This window comes from Hippocampus zosterae, unplaced genomic scaffold (genome assembly GCF_025434085.1).
Source record: "Hippocampus zosterae strain Florida unplaced genomic scaffold, ASM2543408v3 HiC_scaffold_143, whole genome shotgun sequence".
Classification (NCBI taxonomy): domain Eukaryota; kingdom Metazoa; phylum Chordata; class Actinopteri; order Syngnathiformes; family Syngnathidae; genus Hippocampus; species Hippocampus zosterae.
In genome coordinates, this window is record NW_026262786.1 from 57,434 (window position 1) to 71,486 (window position 14,053).

Here is a 14,053-nt window from a genome sequence, read left to right on the forward strand (position 1 = left end):
TCTCCCGCTCGAAGCGGATGTTCTTCTGCCGTTAGAGGATTTCCTTGATGCGACGGTTGGCCCCCTCAATGCTGTCGATGAGCCCATGGCCTGCCTTTTCGTGGCTGCTGAGAGGACGGGCCCGGTCCGAGACGAGGCCGCGGTTCCTGCGCTCCTCGAAATTGCAGTTATCCATGTTTATTACTAAATCTATTCGGATTATATGCAGACTGAGGATCCCACGCTCTAGAACCTTCTGGCCCAGCCCCTTAAGTGGATCTTCGTGGGGGGCAAGGGCGGCGTGGGCAAGACCACCACCTCCAGTTCCATCGCTCTTACTCTGGCCCGCCGCGGTAAGAAGGTGCTCATACTCTCGACAGACCCCGCCCACAATCTTTCTGACTGCTTCGACCAGAAGTTCGGTAAGTAGCCAACCCCAGTCCAGGGTCTGGGTCCCTGCAGCGACCGGCTCTGGGCCATGGAGATCGACCCTCGCAGCAGTCTCAACGAGTCAGAACTGAACCTCTTTTTCCTCAAAGACGAAGGCGAAGGCTCTCGAAAGCTGATCAGCGAAATCGTGGGATCAATCCCAGGGATCGACGAAGCGATGTCTTTCAGCATGCTGATCCAGTCCGTGGAGCGCCTGGACTTCGACGTGATCGTGTTCGACACTGCCCCGACGGGACACACCCTGCGCTTCCTGAATTTCCCGAGCATCCTGGAAAAAGGCATGGACCAGCTGATGGGCCTGCGAGCGAAGTTCAGCGCGCTGTTCGGATCGATGCAGTCTCTGTTCGGTTCCGAGGAGCAGTTCGGGGCCACCGTCGAGAAACTATTTGCCGGGATCTAGCGGATGAAGGTAGTGGCGCAGAAGGTCAACGAGCGGATGATAAACCCTGAAGAGACCAACTTTGTGGCTGTCTGCATCCCAGAGTTCCTGTCCATGTACGAGACGGAGCGGCTGATCCAGCAGCTGGCCAAGATGAACATCGAGATCGCGAACATCGTGATCAACCAGGTGCTGTTCCCCTCGGACGACTGCAGACTCTGCAAGGCGCGTGCCAAGATGCAGAGTAAGTATCTGCGGCAGATCGCAGAGCTGTACGAGGACTTCCACCTGGTGGTGCTGCCGCTGGAGGAGGAGGAGGTACGGGGGCTGCCGCTGCTGGAGCGGTTCGCACAGAACCTGCTGACACGGCGGACACTGCCAGTAGTCTGATAATCTAACGGCATTAACAATAACTGTTTCATATGACCACCTCGCTGCGGGATTTCACGGTACTGCAGAAGCTGGGCGAGGGCTCCTTTGGGCAGGTCTTTAGGGTACGCCGCAACCTCGATGGCCAGGAGTACGCCCTCAAGAAGGTCAAGCTGGCCACCATGCGCGAGAAGGAGCGGGAGAACGCGGTCAACGAGGTGCGTATCCTGGCCTCCCTCAGCAACGAGTTCGTGATCGGCTACAAGGAGGCCTTCTTCGACGAGTCTTCACAGGCGCTCTGCGTCATCATGGAGTTCGCGGGCGGTGGGGACATACTCAAATCAGTCGAATCCCATAAACGAGCCCGCACCAAGTTCCCCGAAAGCGAGATCTGGCGAGCCCTGGCGCACATGATGAGCGGGCTCAAGACCCTCCACGACAACAGCATCCTGCACCGTGACCTCAAGTGCGCCAACGTCTTCAGGACTGCCGCCGGAGTGTACAAGCTAGGCGATCTCAATGTGTCCAAGGTCATGAAAAAGGGCCTTGCTCACACACAGACTGGGACGCCGTACTACGCCTCGCCGGAAGTCTGGCGGGATGAGCCGTACGACGGCAAGAGCGATGTGTGGTCGTTGGGCTGCGTACTCTACGAGATGGCGGCTCTACGGCCGCCTTTTGAAGCCAGTGATCTACAGGGACTCTACCGCAAGGTGCAGCGAGGTGTCTTCGATCGGATTCCAGCTTGCTACAGCGACTAGCTACAATCAGTCATCGCTCTTTGTCTCAAAGTGAAATCCTCAGCCCGGCCAAATGTCTACGAAATGCTGAACAACTCCTCGATCGTCCGGAACATCGGCCAGGTGGCTGAGAAGGACTAGCCCAGGGCCAAGAGCAAGCTGTTGCAGACCATCCGGTTCAGCGGCAGAGATTTGAAGTCTTTGCATCAGAAATTACCGAAGGCCAATTATGACTCCAAAGAGTCTGAGCTTTCGTCGCGGAAGAAATCGGAGGACTCCCGGGACCGTGTGCTGTCTGCCTGCGGCAGAAGTCGATTGAGGCAGTTCGCAAGGATGTACGAACTCCTCAGATCCCTCTGGCCCCTCCGCTGAGGCCAACTCCCAGCTACCGGGCACTCAACAGCCCAAGCGCCCGTCCCCCAAACCCGAATCCCGTTTCAAACAGACCAGGCTCTTCCCGCGAAAAGAAGCATGACCCCCTTGACGACATAATCAAGGAATACGAGAATCTCAAGCAGAAGCGGGAAGAGAGGTCCAGGAGAGTTCAGAACGTGCTGGCCCGACAGCCCTCTAGAGAGATGCTCAGAGACAGGAGCAGCAGCAGGAACTCTCGGGATTTGGAAAGGAAACCCTCAGTGCGCTACATGGGCAGGCAGCCTTCTCGGGAAAACTTGAAGGAGCCGACTCCCCGCCACCTGCCGCACTGCCACGCCAGACATGACTCTGTCAAGGCTGTCCGCCGAGACAACTCCATCGACTCACTGAACCGAGCCCGTTCCAGAAACGGCTCGCAGGACGCCCGAAGGAACATCAGCGCCATCCACGCCAGGGCCGAGGACGTGCTGACCGCGTGCAGAGAGACAACTCAAGACGTGACATTTTGAGCAAGCAGCCGTCAAAGGGGGTGCTGCCCCGCGAAGAGTCAAAAGAAAATCGAGCAGAGCGGAACCGGGTCAACTCTGCGGGCAGGCGGATCGTGAACATCTGAATGATCATCCGTGCATGAAGGACTCTTCGCTGATCGAATGCGGCCGGATCGAGGAGCCCATTTCAGAGGGGTCTTCTTTGAAGGCTCGACAGCTCGTAGTCCAGCATGTTGTTCGTGAAGACGATTCCGTGCTGCCCTTTGCGGATCCAGGGCGCGTTCAGCTTGAGCTACAAATCAGTCACCCGCAACTTTTCAAGCTGCTGCTCTTTGAGGAAAAGGCTAATGTCGAGCTCGACTCGGGGCAAGTCGAAGGATAGACGGGCCGACACTGGAGTCTTGGTTGGAAGGGGCATTGCTTCAAATAGGGAACAGTAAAGACCACTGGACGGAAGACCTACACCCGATCTGGACACGGTCGTCCATACACAGCGTCCTTCAGCTGCTATAGTCCTGCCTCGATGCCCTCAGTCTCATCGAGCAGGCTCTGCAGGAGATCGCTAGCCTTGGAGGTCTCTGCCATGGCCAGGTAACAGAGGAGGAGGTTGTACTTGCACTCGATGATCTTGGCATCGCTTCCGCCCTCGCGCATCAGGAACAAGGCGTATTGGAAGTGCTTGCAGCTCAGTTTGTAGTTCTTGCGGTAGAATTAGCACACTCCTAGGTAAAATTTACTGTCTTTCTATTCGAGGAAGGCTTTCGACCCGTGGCAGGACTTCTCGAATAGAGGCACTGCCGCGTCCCGGTCCTCGCGCAGTAGCCGAAAGGCTTTTGCGAAAGGTGATGTGTCCTCACTGCCAAACTAGAAGGTGCATAGAGAGAGGTGGCTGCGCAGGTACTGCACTTGATCGTCCGATGTGAGCGAGGCCAGCACTGCACCCGCCTCTGAGTAGGACTGCGACTCAATGTAGATCAGGGCCAATGCCTTCAAAAAGAGGGGGCTGGTCTCATCTAGGTTTGACAGCTAAGAATAGGCTTATTCGAGCCGGTTCAGCTTTAGCTGCAGGAGGCACTTGTAGAAGGCTGGCTCTGGGTCTGGAGAGGCTCCCTGCGCGATGGAGAAGTCGCTGAGGGCGTGTCCATGCCGACCCAGCTAATAGTTGATAAACCCCCTGAGGACGAAATGGTCGGCCAGGGTATCGTCTGCCTTGTCGACAGCCTTCTCAATTTCGTTATGCGCCTCCTCCAAGCATCCCCTGCGAAAGGCGACCAGAGCCTTCACATAATTCAAAGAATGGCTGCTCTAACCTAATTCTGCAACCCTCTCCAGTTGCTCGTCCGCCTACTCCAGGTGCGACTCCAAGACGGGCCTTGTTTTCTGCAGTTGCAATACTGCCTAAAAGAACAAAGCCACAGGCGAGCTTGAGTTAACAGCGAAGGCCCGCTGGAACGCTGCCGTCGCTTTTTATAAGTCTCCTTGTATGGCCTCCTGTAGACCCCTGACCATGGCCTGGTTGAACAGAAGCTAGGGGCATTCCGCTTTCTTTCGGGTCTGGTAGGTTTGGTACAGCTGGCAGGCTTGCTAGTACTGCTTGAGATTGGAAGCCGCGAAGGCATGGTAGAGGGGGAGCAGGTGGGCTAAGAAGTCAGGGAGAGTGCTGCCCGTCAAGGCCTGGAAGTTCCGGTCCGCCTGGGAGAACTCTCGCTTCATGGCGAAGAGGACAGCCTCGACGAACAGGTGGTACAGCTGCAGGCTTGAGTTGCGATAATCCAGGTGCGCGGACTTGTCCAGCAGGTGTCTCGCGTCATAGAAACTGCGCTCAGATATCTTCTCGATCAGCATCTCCTCCAGCGCCTTGCCTACGCAAACCGGGTGGTTGTTGACCCCGCAGGCCTACTCGAACAGCTGGTAGGCCCGCGACTTATCCCTGGCTCTGGTGATCAGACCCTCGTAGTAGAGCAATTCGCTGCTCTGCACGTCCGACTTCAAAGATCTTAGCAGTTCGCCTGCCTTCCTTTCATCGAGCTTGATCAAGCACCGAAGCCACTTCAGACCGAGTTCGGCCTCAGGACTCTTTCTGTATTCGCGCTCGTAGATCAAGCAGGCTCCGGCAAAGTCGCCTTGGCTTCTAAGGCTGTCTGCCTTACCAAGGGCGGCTGCCAAACAGTCTGGGTGCAGGCTTAGAACCTGCTCGAACAAAGCAGATGACTGACTGAAGTCTCCTTGGCTGAGGAGCAGCTTGGCCTTGTACATCAGCGCGTCCTTCTCGCTCGGATGAAGGGCGAGAATGACGTCGAGAGCCCGTAGCGCATCGGCAGTCCGACCCATTTTCTTGAAGGCGATCGACAACAGGATGTGTGCGCTCGATTTGAAGCCAGGGCTTTTTGTCACCAGCATCTGCAGGGACTGGGCGGCTTCCCCGAAGTGGCCGAGGTTCAGGTGCGCGACTCCCAGCAGATACAAGTTTTCGAGGAGGGAGGGGTCCAGCTCCATCGACATCCCGTAGCACTTTATGGCCCGTTCAGTGTTGCTCTGCTTAAACAGCTTTTTGCCCTGCTCCATCAGCAGGAAGGCCTCGGAGTGCTCTTTGCGGGCGGCCTTGCTCGAGACGGTGGTCAGGTCGAGCCCCGACCTGCTAGAGAACTTTTTGCTTACACTCTTCCCGCTGCGGGCCTTGTGGTTGGCAAGGCAGTTCTTGTCGGCCAGCGTGACTGCAGAATCCTTGTTCCTGCCGAAGGACCTGCGGCGGTGGTAGTCGATGGTGACGTTGAGCTCGAGGTTCTCGCGCTTGCGGTCCTGGGCCTTCCTGCTGATGCTCCGCTTCCGCATTCAAATTATAACAACTCGCAGGAGGCCCTCTCCTAGACTGAGATGCTTGCTGAAATCATACTCTCTTTTTTTTTGGGCAGGTCTACGCCCGCCGACCCGCCGCTCAGGACCTCGGTGACCCTCCTCTCGTGGAAGGTGCGAGCCTCCACCCGCCTCTCCACGTAATGATAGTCCCGCTCCAGACGGGGCATCCTGGTCAGCATCGGACTCCTCCGGAGCAGCCATCTCAACCCCGCCCACCAAAAAGGGGTGCTCCAGGATCTACTGCGCAGAGAGGCGGGTTTGAGGGTTGAGGCTAAGCATGCGGGCCAGCAGGTCGCAGGCGTCCGGGTCGATGCTGGTTAGCGCGCTACTTGCTCTTCAGCTTGACCAGGATGCCTTTGACGTTGCGCTCGAAGGTGGCCTCCTTAACCACCTGCAAATGCAGGGGCTTAGTGACAGCCTCGGGCCACGTCTCCTAGGAAGGAGTGCCACAGACCCTGTAGATCTCACGGAGGATGGCAGGGCCGTCGTCCTCAGGGCCGATGGCAAAGACGGACTCGGCCTTGCGGAGAGGAGTTTGGCCAGGATGACTCCCAAGGACCAAATATCAATCTTCTCATCGTACTAGCAGCCCAGGATCACTTCGGGCGCACGGTAGTACTTGTTCTGGATCTTGGGGGTCAGCGGCCGGTGGCAGGACTCCTTGCTGAGCCCCAGGTCGCACACCCGCACCCGCCCGTCCTGTCCGTACAACACGTTGTTCGCTGGTCAGCACTCCACGCTTCAGGTCCCGGTGGATGATGCCGCGCGCGTGGAGGTGGGCCACGGCGCTGGCCATGCCGTGGAGCAGGGCCTTGACCTGGGGCAGGCTGAAGGTGACATGCCGGTCGAGCAGGGCCTTCAAGTCATTTTCAACATACTCGAGCACCAGAAACAGCTTGTTTTCGGGGCCGGGGCGCACCACCACCTAGTGAAACTTGACGATGTTCGGGTGCTGGCTGCCCCGCAGGAACTTTATCTCTCGGAGGGCAGTTATCGGCGTCTGGTGAGGCCCTTACCCCTAGGTCCTGCTGCCGGCACACCACCTGCTTCAACGCGTAGACCTGGCCCTCCCGCTCCGCCTTGAACACTACCCTGATGAGTCCCCCACGCATAGCTGCCCCTGCTGACCTCCCCTGGAAGCGGAACTCAGAAGCGAGCTTGCAAGGGGTTGGTTCTCTTCGCATTATAACAATTTCGATAAGTCGCCCTCCGCCCGAACTTTTGGCCCCGGGCGGCCCAGAGCGGAGCCGGGAGGCGGGGCGGGCGGAGGGCGCGGGCAGGGGGCAGGGGCAAGCGCTCAGAGAGAAGATTGGTCGACAGGCCTCCGAAAAAGGAAGTCATCATGCGCTCGCTGATGTATCCTCTTCTTAATCAATCCAGCAGTTAATGACAGGTCATTATTTGATGAGGTCAGGGTTTATGAACATCTCGTTGACCAGCAGCTGCGTCAGGGGCGTCGAGCAGAAGTTAGAGCTCACCGACAGGTTCATCAGCATGGTGAAAATGGTGAAAAGGGGAAGGCGCTGAACGGACTCTGTGCGCTCTCCTTCTCTAGAACTCGCTCAATGTCCAGTGTCGCCACCATCCCCACGGCCGGTACTGTTCCCATCCCCGCCATCTTGCCGCCTACTTGTCCAGCTTGTCCCGATCCTCCAGGAATTTCAGAATGCTCTACAACTCGTTCTCTACGGGTGCTCCCCGAGCCTTCTCGAACTTGCTGGCCTTAATGAGCAGACTGTTGTACCGGTTCTTCACGGAATGCTCTGTCCGATTCTTCAAAGCCCGTCCAATTTTGGACCATTTTTTGCCCATCTCCGTGATCAGTTCCAGCATCTGCCACTCCTCCTGACTGGTCCATTCCTCCTTGTGCACCGACTCATCCAGGTGGTTGATGAATCGTTCTCGATACTGTTTGGTCCGTTTGAAGAACTGTTCCCCCGAACGCACGAATAGTTCCATGGCCACCTCGCTCCACTTGAGGTCCTTGTTCTCATGGACGATCTGGAGCAGCAGACGGTCCTCTTCGGGATCGAACTCGGTGACCTGTTGCCGGCGGGCCTGCAGAAGGTAGTATTTGCAGATGGGTCGAGTCTTGTTGTAAAAGAAGGAGCAAACCTCTTCCCAATCCTTCTCTGAAAATTCTAGCTCGTCTTTGCCCCACTTTTCCATGTGTTTGATCGCCACCCAGAGGAACATCTTTAGCTCGTTCTCGATCCAGGGCGGCGGATTTACCGGCTCGCCCGCACCTTGCAGACTTTGTCGAAAATCTTGAGCAACTCTCGCTTGTCCAGAGTCTCGAAGTGGTGGTGCGCGATCGCATACTTCTCGTAGAAACGACTGTCAATCATGAGAGACACCTGCTCAAGAAGTTGTCTGAATCTTTAACCTTTCTCCATGAATTAGTTTTGCATCGCGAGGCGTTTCCGGGCCATTATAACATGGAAGCGAGAGGGGGTTCCTGCCTGCGGAAGTATTGAACAGGGCCAAGTGCCGCATCAACTACATCAGGGGCTCAGCCCAGGCATTCCATCTGTCCAGGGTGCTCTCCGTGCTGGAGGCCGAGCCCATCGAGCTGCACGAGTTGTCAGGGCTGGTTCGGGGCGGGCTGCCGGACGACATGGACGAGCTCCGTGTCTTGTGCTGGATGATCCTGCTAGGAGTCCTTCCTTGTGATAAAGACCAGTGGAGCTCGCAGCTCGAGATCCACGCTAAGGAGTACCACTCCTTCGAACTCATCTACTACGATACCTTCGTCGACAATGCGAGGGACGAACCCTTGACGAGCTCAAGCTTTGTAGCGAGACCAAGGGTGACCTGGCGCTTTACGAGCAGATCGAGAAAGACTGCATCCGCACTTTCTCTGAATTCGGCTTCTTCAGCAGAGCGGCTTGCGAGAGGAACCCACCCTTCCAGTCCAGACACCGTCGCGAGAAGGTACAAACTATCTGCAACTGCTCCGAGGCGCCGGCCCGCAGCTACATGTTCGACGAGATGGGCAAAGTGCTGTTCCTGGTCGCGAAGCTGCAGCCCGAACTGAGCTACAGTCAAGGCATGAACGAGGTGATGGGGCTGGTGTTCTTCATCGTGAACGAGTCGCGGCAGGAGCCCGAGTCCAGTCTCTGCTTCGCTCTCTTTAAGGCCATCGCGCAAAGGATGCGCTTTTTCTGGAAGTTCAACGATTCGGGGATAAAAAGCTGGCTGGAGAGGATCGAGGCCCGCATCAAGCGGACTGACAAGGCGGTCGCCAAGAGACTCTAGTCCGAGAGCATTCCGCCGGCTCTTTACGCCATTCCCTGGGTGGTGACCCTCTTCGTCCAGACCTTCGACCTCTGGATGACAATCAAGCTTTGGGACTACCTCTTGGCTAGTGAGTCCCTGGCTGAGCAGGTGGAACTGGTTTCTGTCACGCTGGTCCTCACCCGCAAGGATCTCATCCTCACGGGCCGCTATAACGACATCGTCAAGGGCCTGCAGAACTACCGCGAGCTGGACATCTTCGAGCTGGTGGCTGCCTGCGAAGAGGTGCGGAAGTCGGCAAAGAAGAGTCCGTTCGGAGACCTTCTGAAAGGGTTTGAGTGGTTTAGGTGAGTGCGATCCAGGTCACGGTTTGCGCCCCCTGCGGTTTTTCCGGCGAAAGGTGCCCCTGCGCTGGCTGAACTGTTTTTTATAATAGAGCAATTGCTTGAGCAGAAAAGCATCCCACTCCTCCTGCCGGCGGGGCCTCAGCCGGTGCTCGGTCTCGCAGTCGTACCTCTTTTCAAGTTCGCAGTACTCGCGCATGGTCCGGGTAAAGACATCCGCCACGAAGGCGCCGTAGTGCTCGGGCTGGATCTGAGACTTTGAGATTTGCACTCTGCGCACGAACTCGAGCATACAGAGGGCTCCGATTAGAAGGTGGCCCTGCTCGTGGTTCAGCAAATGCTCGCATTGGCGTTATGGCCGCACCCAGGACCGCGGGAGACAGCTGATTCGTGCCTTGATGATGCGCTTGACTGGGTCCACGACCTCGTAGTTTATGCTCCAGTAGATGTGTGCCGAAAAGGACTCCTGGCTTGGCTGCCCCTGGAAGTCTCCCCAACTGAGAGGATGGATTTCCAGTAGCCCAAGCTGCAGAGGCAGCAGTTCCGGATTTTCTTGGCCGGCCTCGAGATCTCGATGTCCAGCACCTTGGGCTGCATGATCAGATTTTAAATCCTTTGCTTTAATATGGACGACATCAGCCCGCTCGGCAGGATCGGCAGGATCCGGGAACAGCTTGCTCTCGAGGAAAAAGAGGAGAAGAAGCAGTACGAGCAGGCCGTGCTGGGCAAGTCGCCCAAGGAGGTCGAGGACTCTGGCTGGCCCTCCTGAACTTGAAGCTGAGCAGCACGAAGGCTGGTCTATATGGCCGTACTCTCTACAGCTTCACACACTGCAGCTACAGCAAGACCACAAACTCCCCCCTGCTGCCTCACAGCAAGCTTTCAACAGGGGACTGTTGCTCGATAAAGCAAGCCGATAAGGTGGTCGCCATGGGGACGGTGTTCCAGCTGAAGGCGCATAAGATTTCGGTGGCCTTAGATGACGAAGAGGTGAAATATCGGTGACCGCGCCTGCTCAATTTTCTTGGGTTACAATTCGGTCACTTACCATCGCTACCACGCAGTCCTCAGGGAAATGGAGGAAAGCCGGCAGCCGTGCAGCAGCTGCTGAGGGCCTAGGAAAAGGAGGTTACTATTAAGCACTGGCACAACAGTCACCTGAACTCGAGCCAGCAAGAAGCTGTCAAGCGATCACTTTCTTCTGGAAGGATTTCGGTCATCCACGGCCCTCCAGGCACTGGCAAGACAAGTACGCTCTGTGAGCTTATCCTGCAAGCGGTCGCCCAGCGCATGAAGGTGCTAGTCTCGGCACCATCTAACATTGCCGTTGACAATCTGGTGGAGAGACTGGCAGGAAAAGCCAGTATTGTGAGAGTTGGCAACCCCGTGCGGATGCTGCAGTCCGTGCAAGAGAGCTGCTTAGATAGCCAGCTGATGCATAGCGAGCTTGCCAGAGAGACCAAAAACCGCCGGAAATAGTATTCGCGGCTAGTAAAGCGTTACCAAGCGTAGCATCGCAAGGACCAGAAGCGAAAGCTACGTCAGGAGCTCAAGGAAGCAAGATTTGAAATCCGTGACAGTGAGAACCTCAACGAGAAAGAGATTCTTGGTGAATCCCAAATCGTGTTCGCCACCAACGTCGGGGCTGGCTAGCGCTCACTTCGCAACTACGAATTCGATCTGGTGGTCATCGATGAGGCCGGACAGGGACTATAAGTAGCAACCTGGATTCCGATGCTGAAAGGGCGGAAAGTCGTTTTGGCAGGGGGACAACAAGCAACTTCCCCCGACGATAAAGTCCAGCAGCAAGGAGCTGCAAAGGACCCTCTTCGATCGGCTGATTTAGTCTGCTGCGCGAGTCCCTTGCTCGTTCCTGAATGTGCAGTACCGGATGAACTAACTAATCATGAACTGGTCCAACCACGAATTTTATCACGACCGAATCAAAGCCGACCCTTCGGTTGCTTAGGCCACATACGAGGGAGTAGGGGTGTTGACCCTGGTGGATACTGACGGGTGGGGCATGCTGGAGGAAACGTCAGACAGCTCGATGACCAAAAGCAACCCAGGCGAAGTCGAACTTACCACACTCGTGGTGCAGAAATTGCTCAGCTGCGGTATTCCTCAAAAGAGCATCACAATCTTGACTCCTTACAACGGACAGCTGAATCTGCTCATCGCCGCCCTGGCCGAAGACTGTGGTGAAGTCTAAGTCTCCACAGTCGACGGCATCCAGGGCAGAGAGAACGGCTGTATCATAATCTCTCTTGTCAGGGGCCAACCCGGCACGGGAGGTAGGCTTTCTCTCTGACTTTAGAAGGCTGAATGTCGCAGTAACCCGTGCCAAAAAAGCTTTAGTCATAGTTGGGCACAAGCCGACCATTACTGCAGATCCTTACATTGCCTCTCTGATCGGCTACATCGAATGCAACGGAAACAAGCTCGATCTCCCTGATCTTGCGCCATTGGAAGTCCTCGAAAAATACAGAATTATGGGGGAGTCGGATCAATGTGAGGCTAGGTCGGCGGCCAGAAAAGAAAAAGCCCATGTCAAGCCACTGACTCAGAAAAAAAAGAAAGAGAAGCAATCTGAAATTAAACTCAGGGAGAATTAAGGCATTGAGGATTAGAAATCTAAACTTAATTAATTCAATTAAAAAGTGGAAAGGGAATTTCAGCTGTAAAAATAAGCTGAGCGTCGTTAGCACTAAAAAGAAGAGTCAAAGCTGAAGCAACGACTCGTGAAATTACTTTAAAGTTTCATAGCCGGTTAGTAACACGAAATTATTTTCCAAGACCTAAATGGCAGCGAGAGAAAACTTATGCATGAACTTTGCTAAGACAAGGGACTATTCCATAAATCTAAATAGACTCGAAAGGCAAGATCCTGATTGTCAAGAAGATGCAGTCAAAAGAACAACCAAGCGTGATAAAGGAATAGGCGAAATGTGCAAAGGAAGGAAAGCCAGATGGCTTGACCCTTAGAACCGTCGAACCAGAAGGCATTGCCAGTTTTAGAGGAGTCGAAGTGCAAGTTTGTTGAAAAGGGCTATCAATGCAAGAATAAGATCCACATCATTGCCTACGAATGCAAATACTGCTCCCGATCATACTGTGGCAAGCACATGCTCCCTGAGGATCACGGATGCGGGTAAAGCTGCCGGCAGGAGGCGAGGTAGCGATTCTTTCACACTGCCCAGGAGCAGAGAAACCGCTAGGCGAATCAAAAACTGACTGCTAAAATCGATCAAATGAAGGCTGCTCGAACCAAAAAAAAGCAGAAAAAATGAAGGACAGAAGATAAGTAATGATCTTGATTAAAATATTTTTTTTTTGTAAGAACGATTCCAGAAGAAGCTACTCACCAAGATCATTACGCCATCAAATTCTTTGTCGTTGCTGCCTGAAAGGGTATTTCCAAGTTTTCACTATTTTGCCAAAGTCAGATTGCATCTGGTAGTTCTGCTTTGTTCGCAGTCATCGGCCCAGACAGAAATATTCATTACTTATGAGGACTAAGAAGGAGATCCGAAGCATGCCATCATCTTCCGTCTCAGCAACAAGATCGTGCAGGCCGACTTCGAGGACGGCAACTAGATCGTCCTCTTCTCCGAGAAGAAGACTGTGGTCTACTTCAACAAGAAAAGGAGAAGAGTCAGCGCCTCACAATTCCTCAAGCAGATGCTCATGCAGATGCTCAAGGGCGAAGACGCACGGCTCACTCTCGCCTCCAGGCAGTCCCGGCAGTCTCGGTAAAGCAGGTTTTGATATCGAGGATCAGGGTCCGGCCTTGGGCTTGGTGCCCGACTTGTACTGGCGGACGTAGGCCCGCAGGTGGCCGATGTTGAAGGACTTGTGCTCGTCGAAGTCGTAGCCGTATTTCTTGCCGCACCGGATCTGCAGCAGGTAGTCGTCCAGGGTCTTCTTCGAAATGCCCACGTAGGTGGCTGCGTTTTCCAGGGACTCCTGGATGATCTTGCCCTTCTCATCATGGCACCCCGTGTACAACCTTCTCCATAGAGCCACCTTTTCCAGCACCTCATAGATCTTCCGCTCCTTCTTGTCGTCCCCCCGGTCCTCCCCCTCCTTGCCCGCCTTCTCGGCCTGCTCGTCCTTGAGCATCTCAATCAGCGGCTTGGCTTCACCGCGCAGCTTGAGCCGGATTTGCCGACTGCCCTCTGCGACAGAAAACGGTGCCCTGACAATGCTCGGCTCGCTGCAGCTGAACATCCCGCAGTAAATGTAGAGCTCGCGGTCGGGGTGCCAGTAGCTTACACAGCAGCGGGACAGCCCGAAGGTCCTACTGGACTTCAGCAGATGCGCCACGTCGATCATCTTCGACTCGTCCAGGTAGACTGTGTAGTCCATCAGATCGATCTGATCTTTCTCGGTGCCATTTTCCTTGCACAGGTACACGTTGAGCTGCGAGCTCTCCATGTGCAGGGGAGGACGGGGCAGGTCGACCACCTGCTCTTCGGTCTTCACCTCCTTTCGGACCTGTCCGCTGCGAGTCTGCTTTCTGGCCATTGATCTATTATCAAAAGGAAGCGTATTAAGCGCAATCAAATAGAGATTAGAGACAGCCGATCGGAGCGGGCATCCCCTCAGAATCGGGCATGCCTAATAGCTGGGCATGTGCTCTTCGTTTACCGCCACTTGCTGGCTGAAGAACTAACAAAAAAAGATGCCCGGAACCCAATCTTCATGGGCGATGTCAACCCCCAAGCCACGAAGAAAAAGTGGACTGACTTCAACTCCAAGATCATGCACATGGAGCTACGGCACGAAAACCGTTTTTACTTCGGGTTCGGGGCAGATGACGCCTCCTCGGACCGC

At 55.2% G+C, this 14,053-nt stretch overlaps 2 protein-coding genes across 2 annotated transcripts; both read left to right on the forward strand.

Moving 5' to 3' along the window:
• The first annotated feature begins 202 nt into the window (after positions 1-202).
• LOC127594439 (ATPase ASNA1 homolog 2-like) lies at positions 203-1,198 on the forward strand. The gene is given in 1 exon segment (XM_052056313.1): positions 203-1,198. A coding segment is annotated over 1 exon segment (996 nt).
• Positions 1,199-1,230: 32 nt separating this feature from the next.
• On the forward strand, positions 1,231-2,801 carry LOC127594440 (serine/threonine-protein kinase Nek7-like). The gene is made up of 2 exons (XM_052056314.1): positions 1,231-1,890; positions 2,226-2,801. Exons 1-2 carry the CDS (start codon positions 1,231-1,233, stop codon positions 2,799-2,801), a joined length of 1,236 nt encoding a protein of 411 aa, XP_051912274.1.
• The last annotated feature ends 11,252 nt before the right edge of the window (positions 2,802-14,053 follow it).

Coding starts and splice junctions, on each gene's coding strand:
- LOC127594440 (XM_052056314.1), top strand. CDS start 1,231: ATGACCACCTCGCTGCGGGATTTCACGGTACTGCAGAAGCTGGGCGAG. Junction 1,891..2,225: donor TACAGGGACTCTACCGCAAG/GTGCAGCGAGGT, acceptor TGCCTGCGGCAG/AAGTCGATTGAGGCAGTTCG.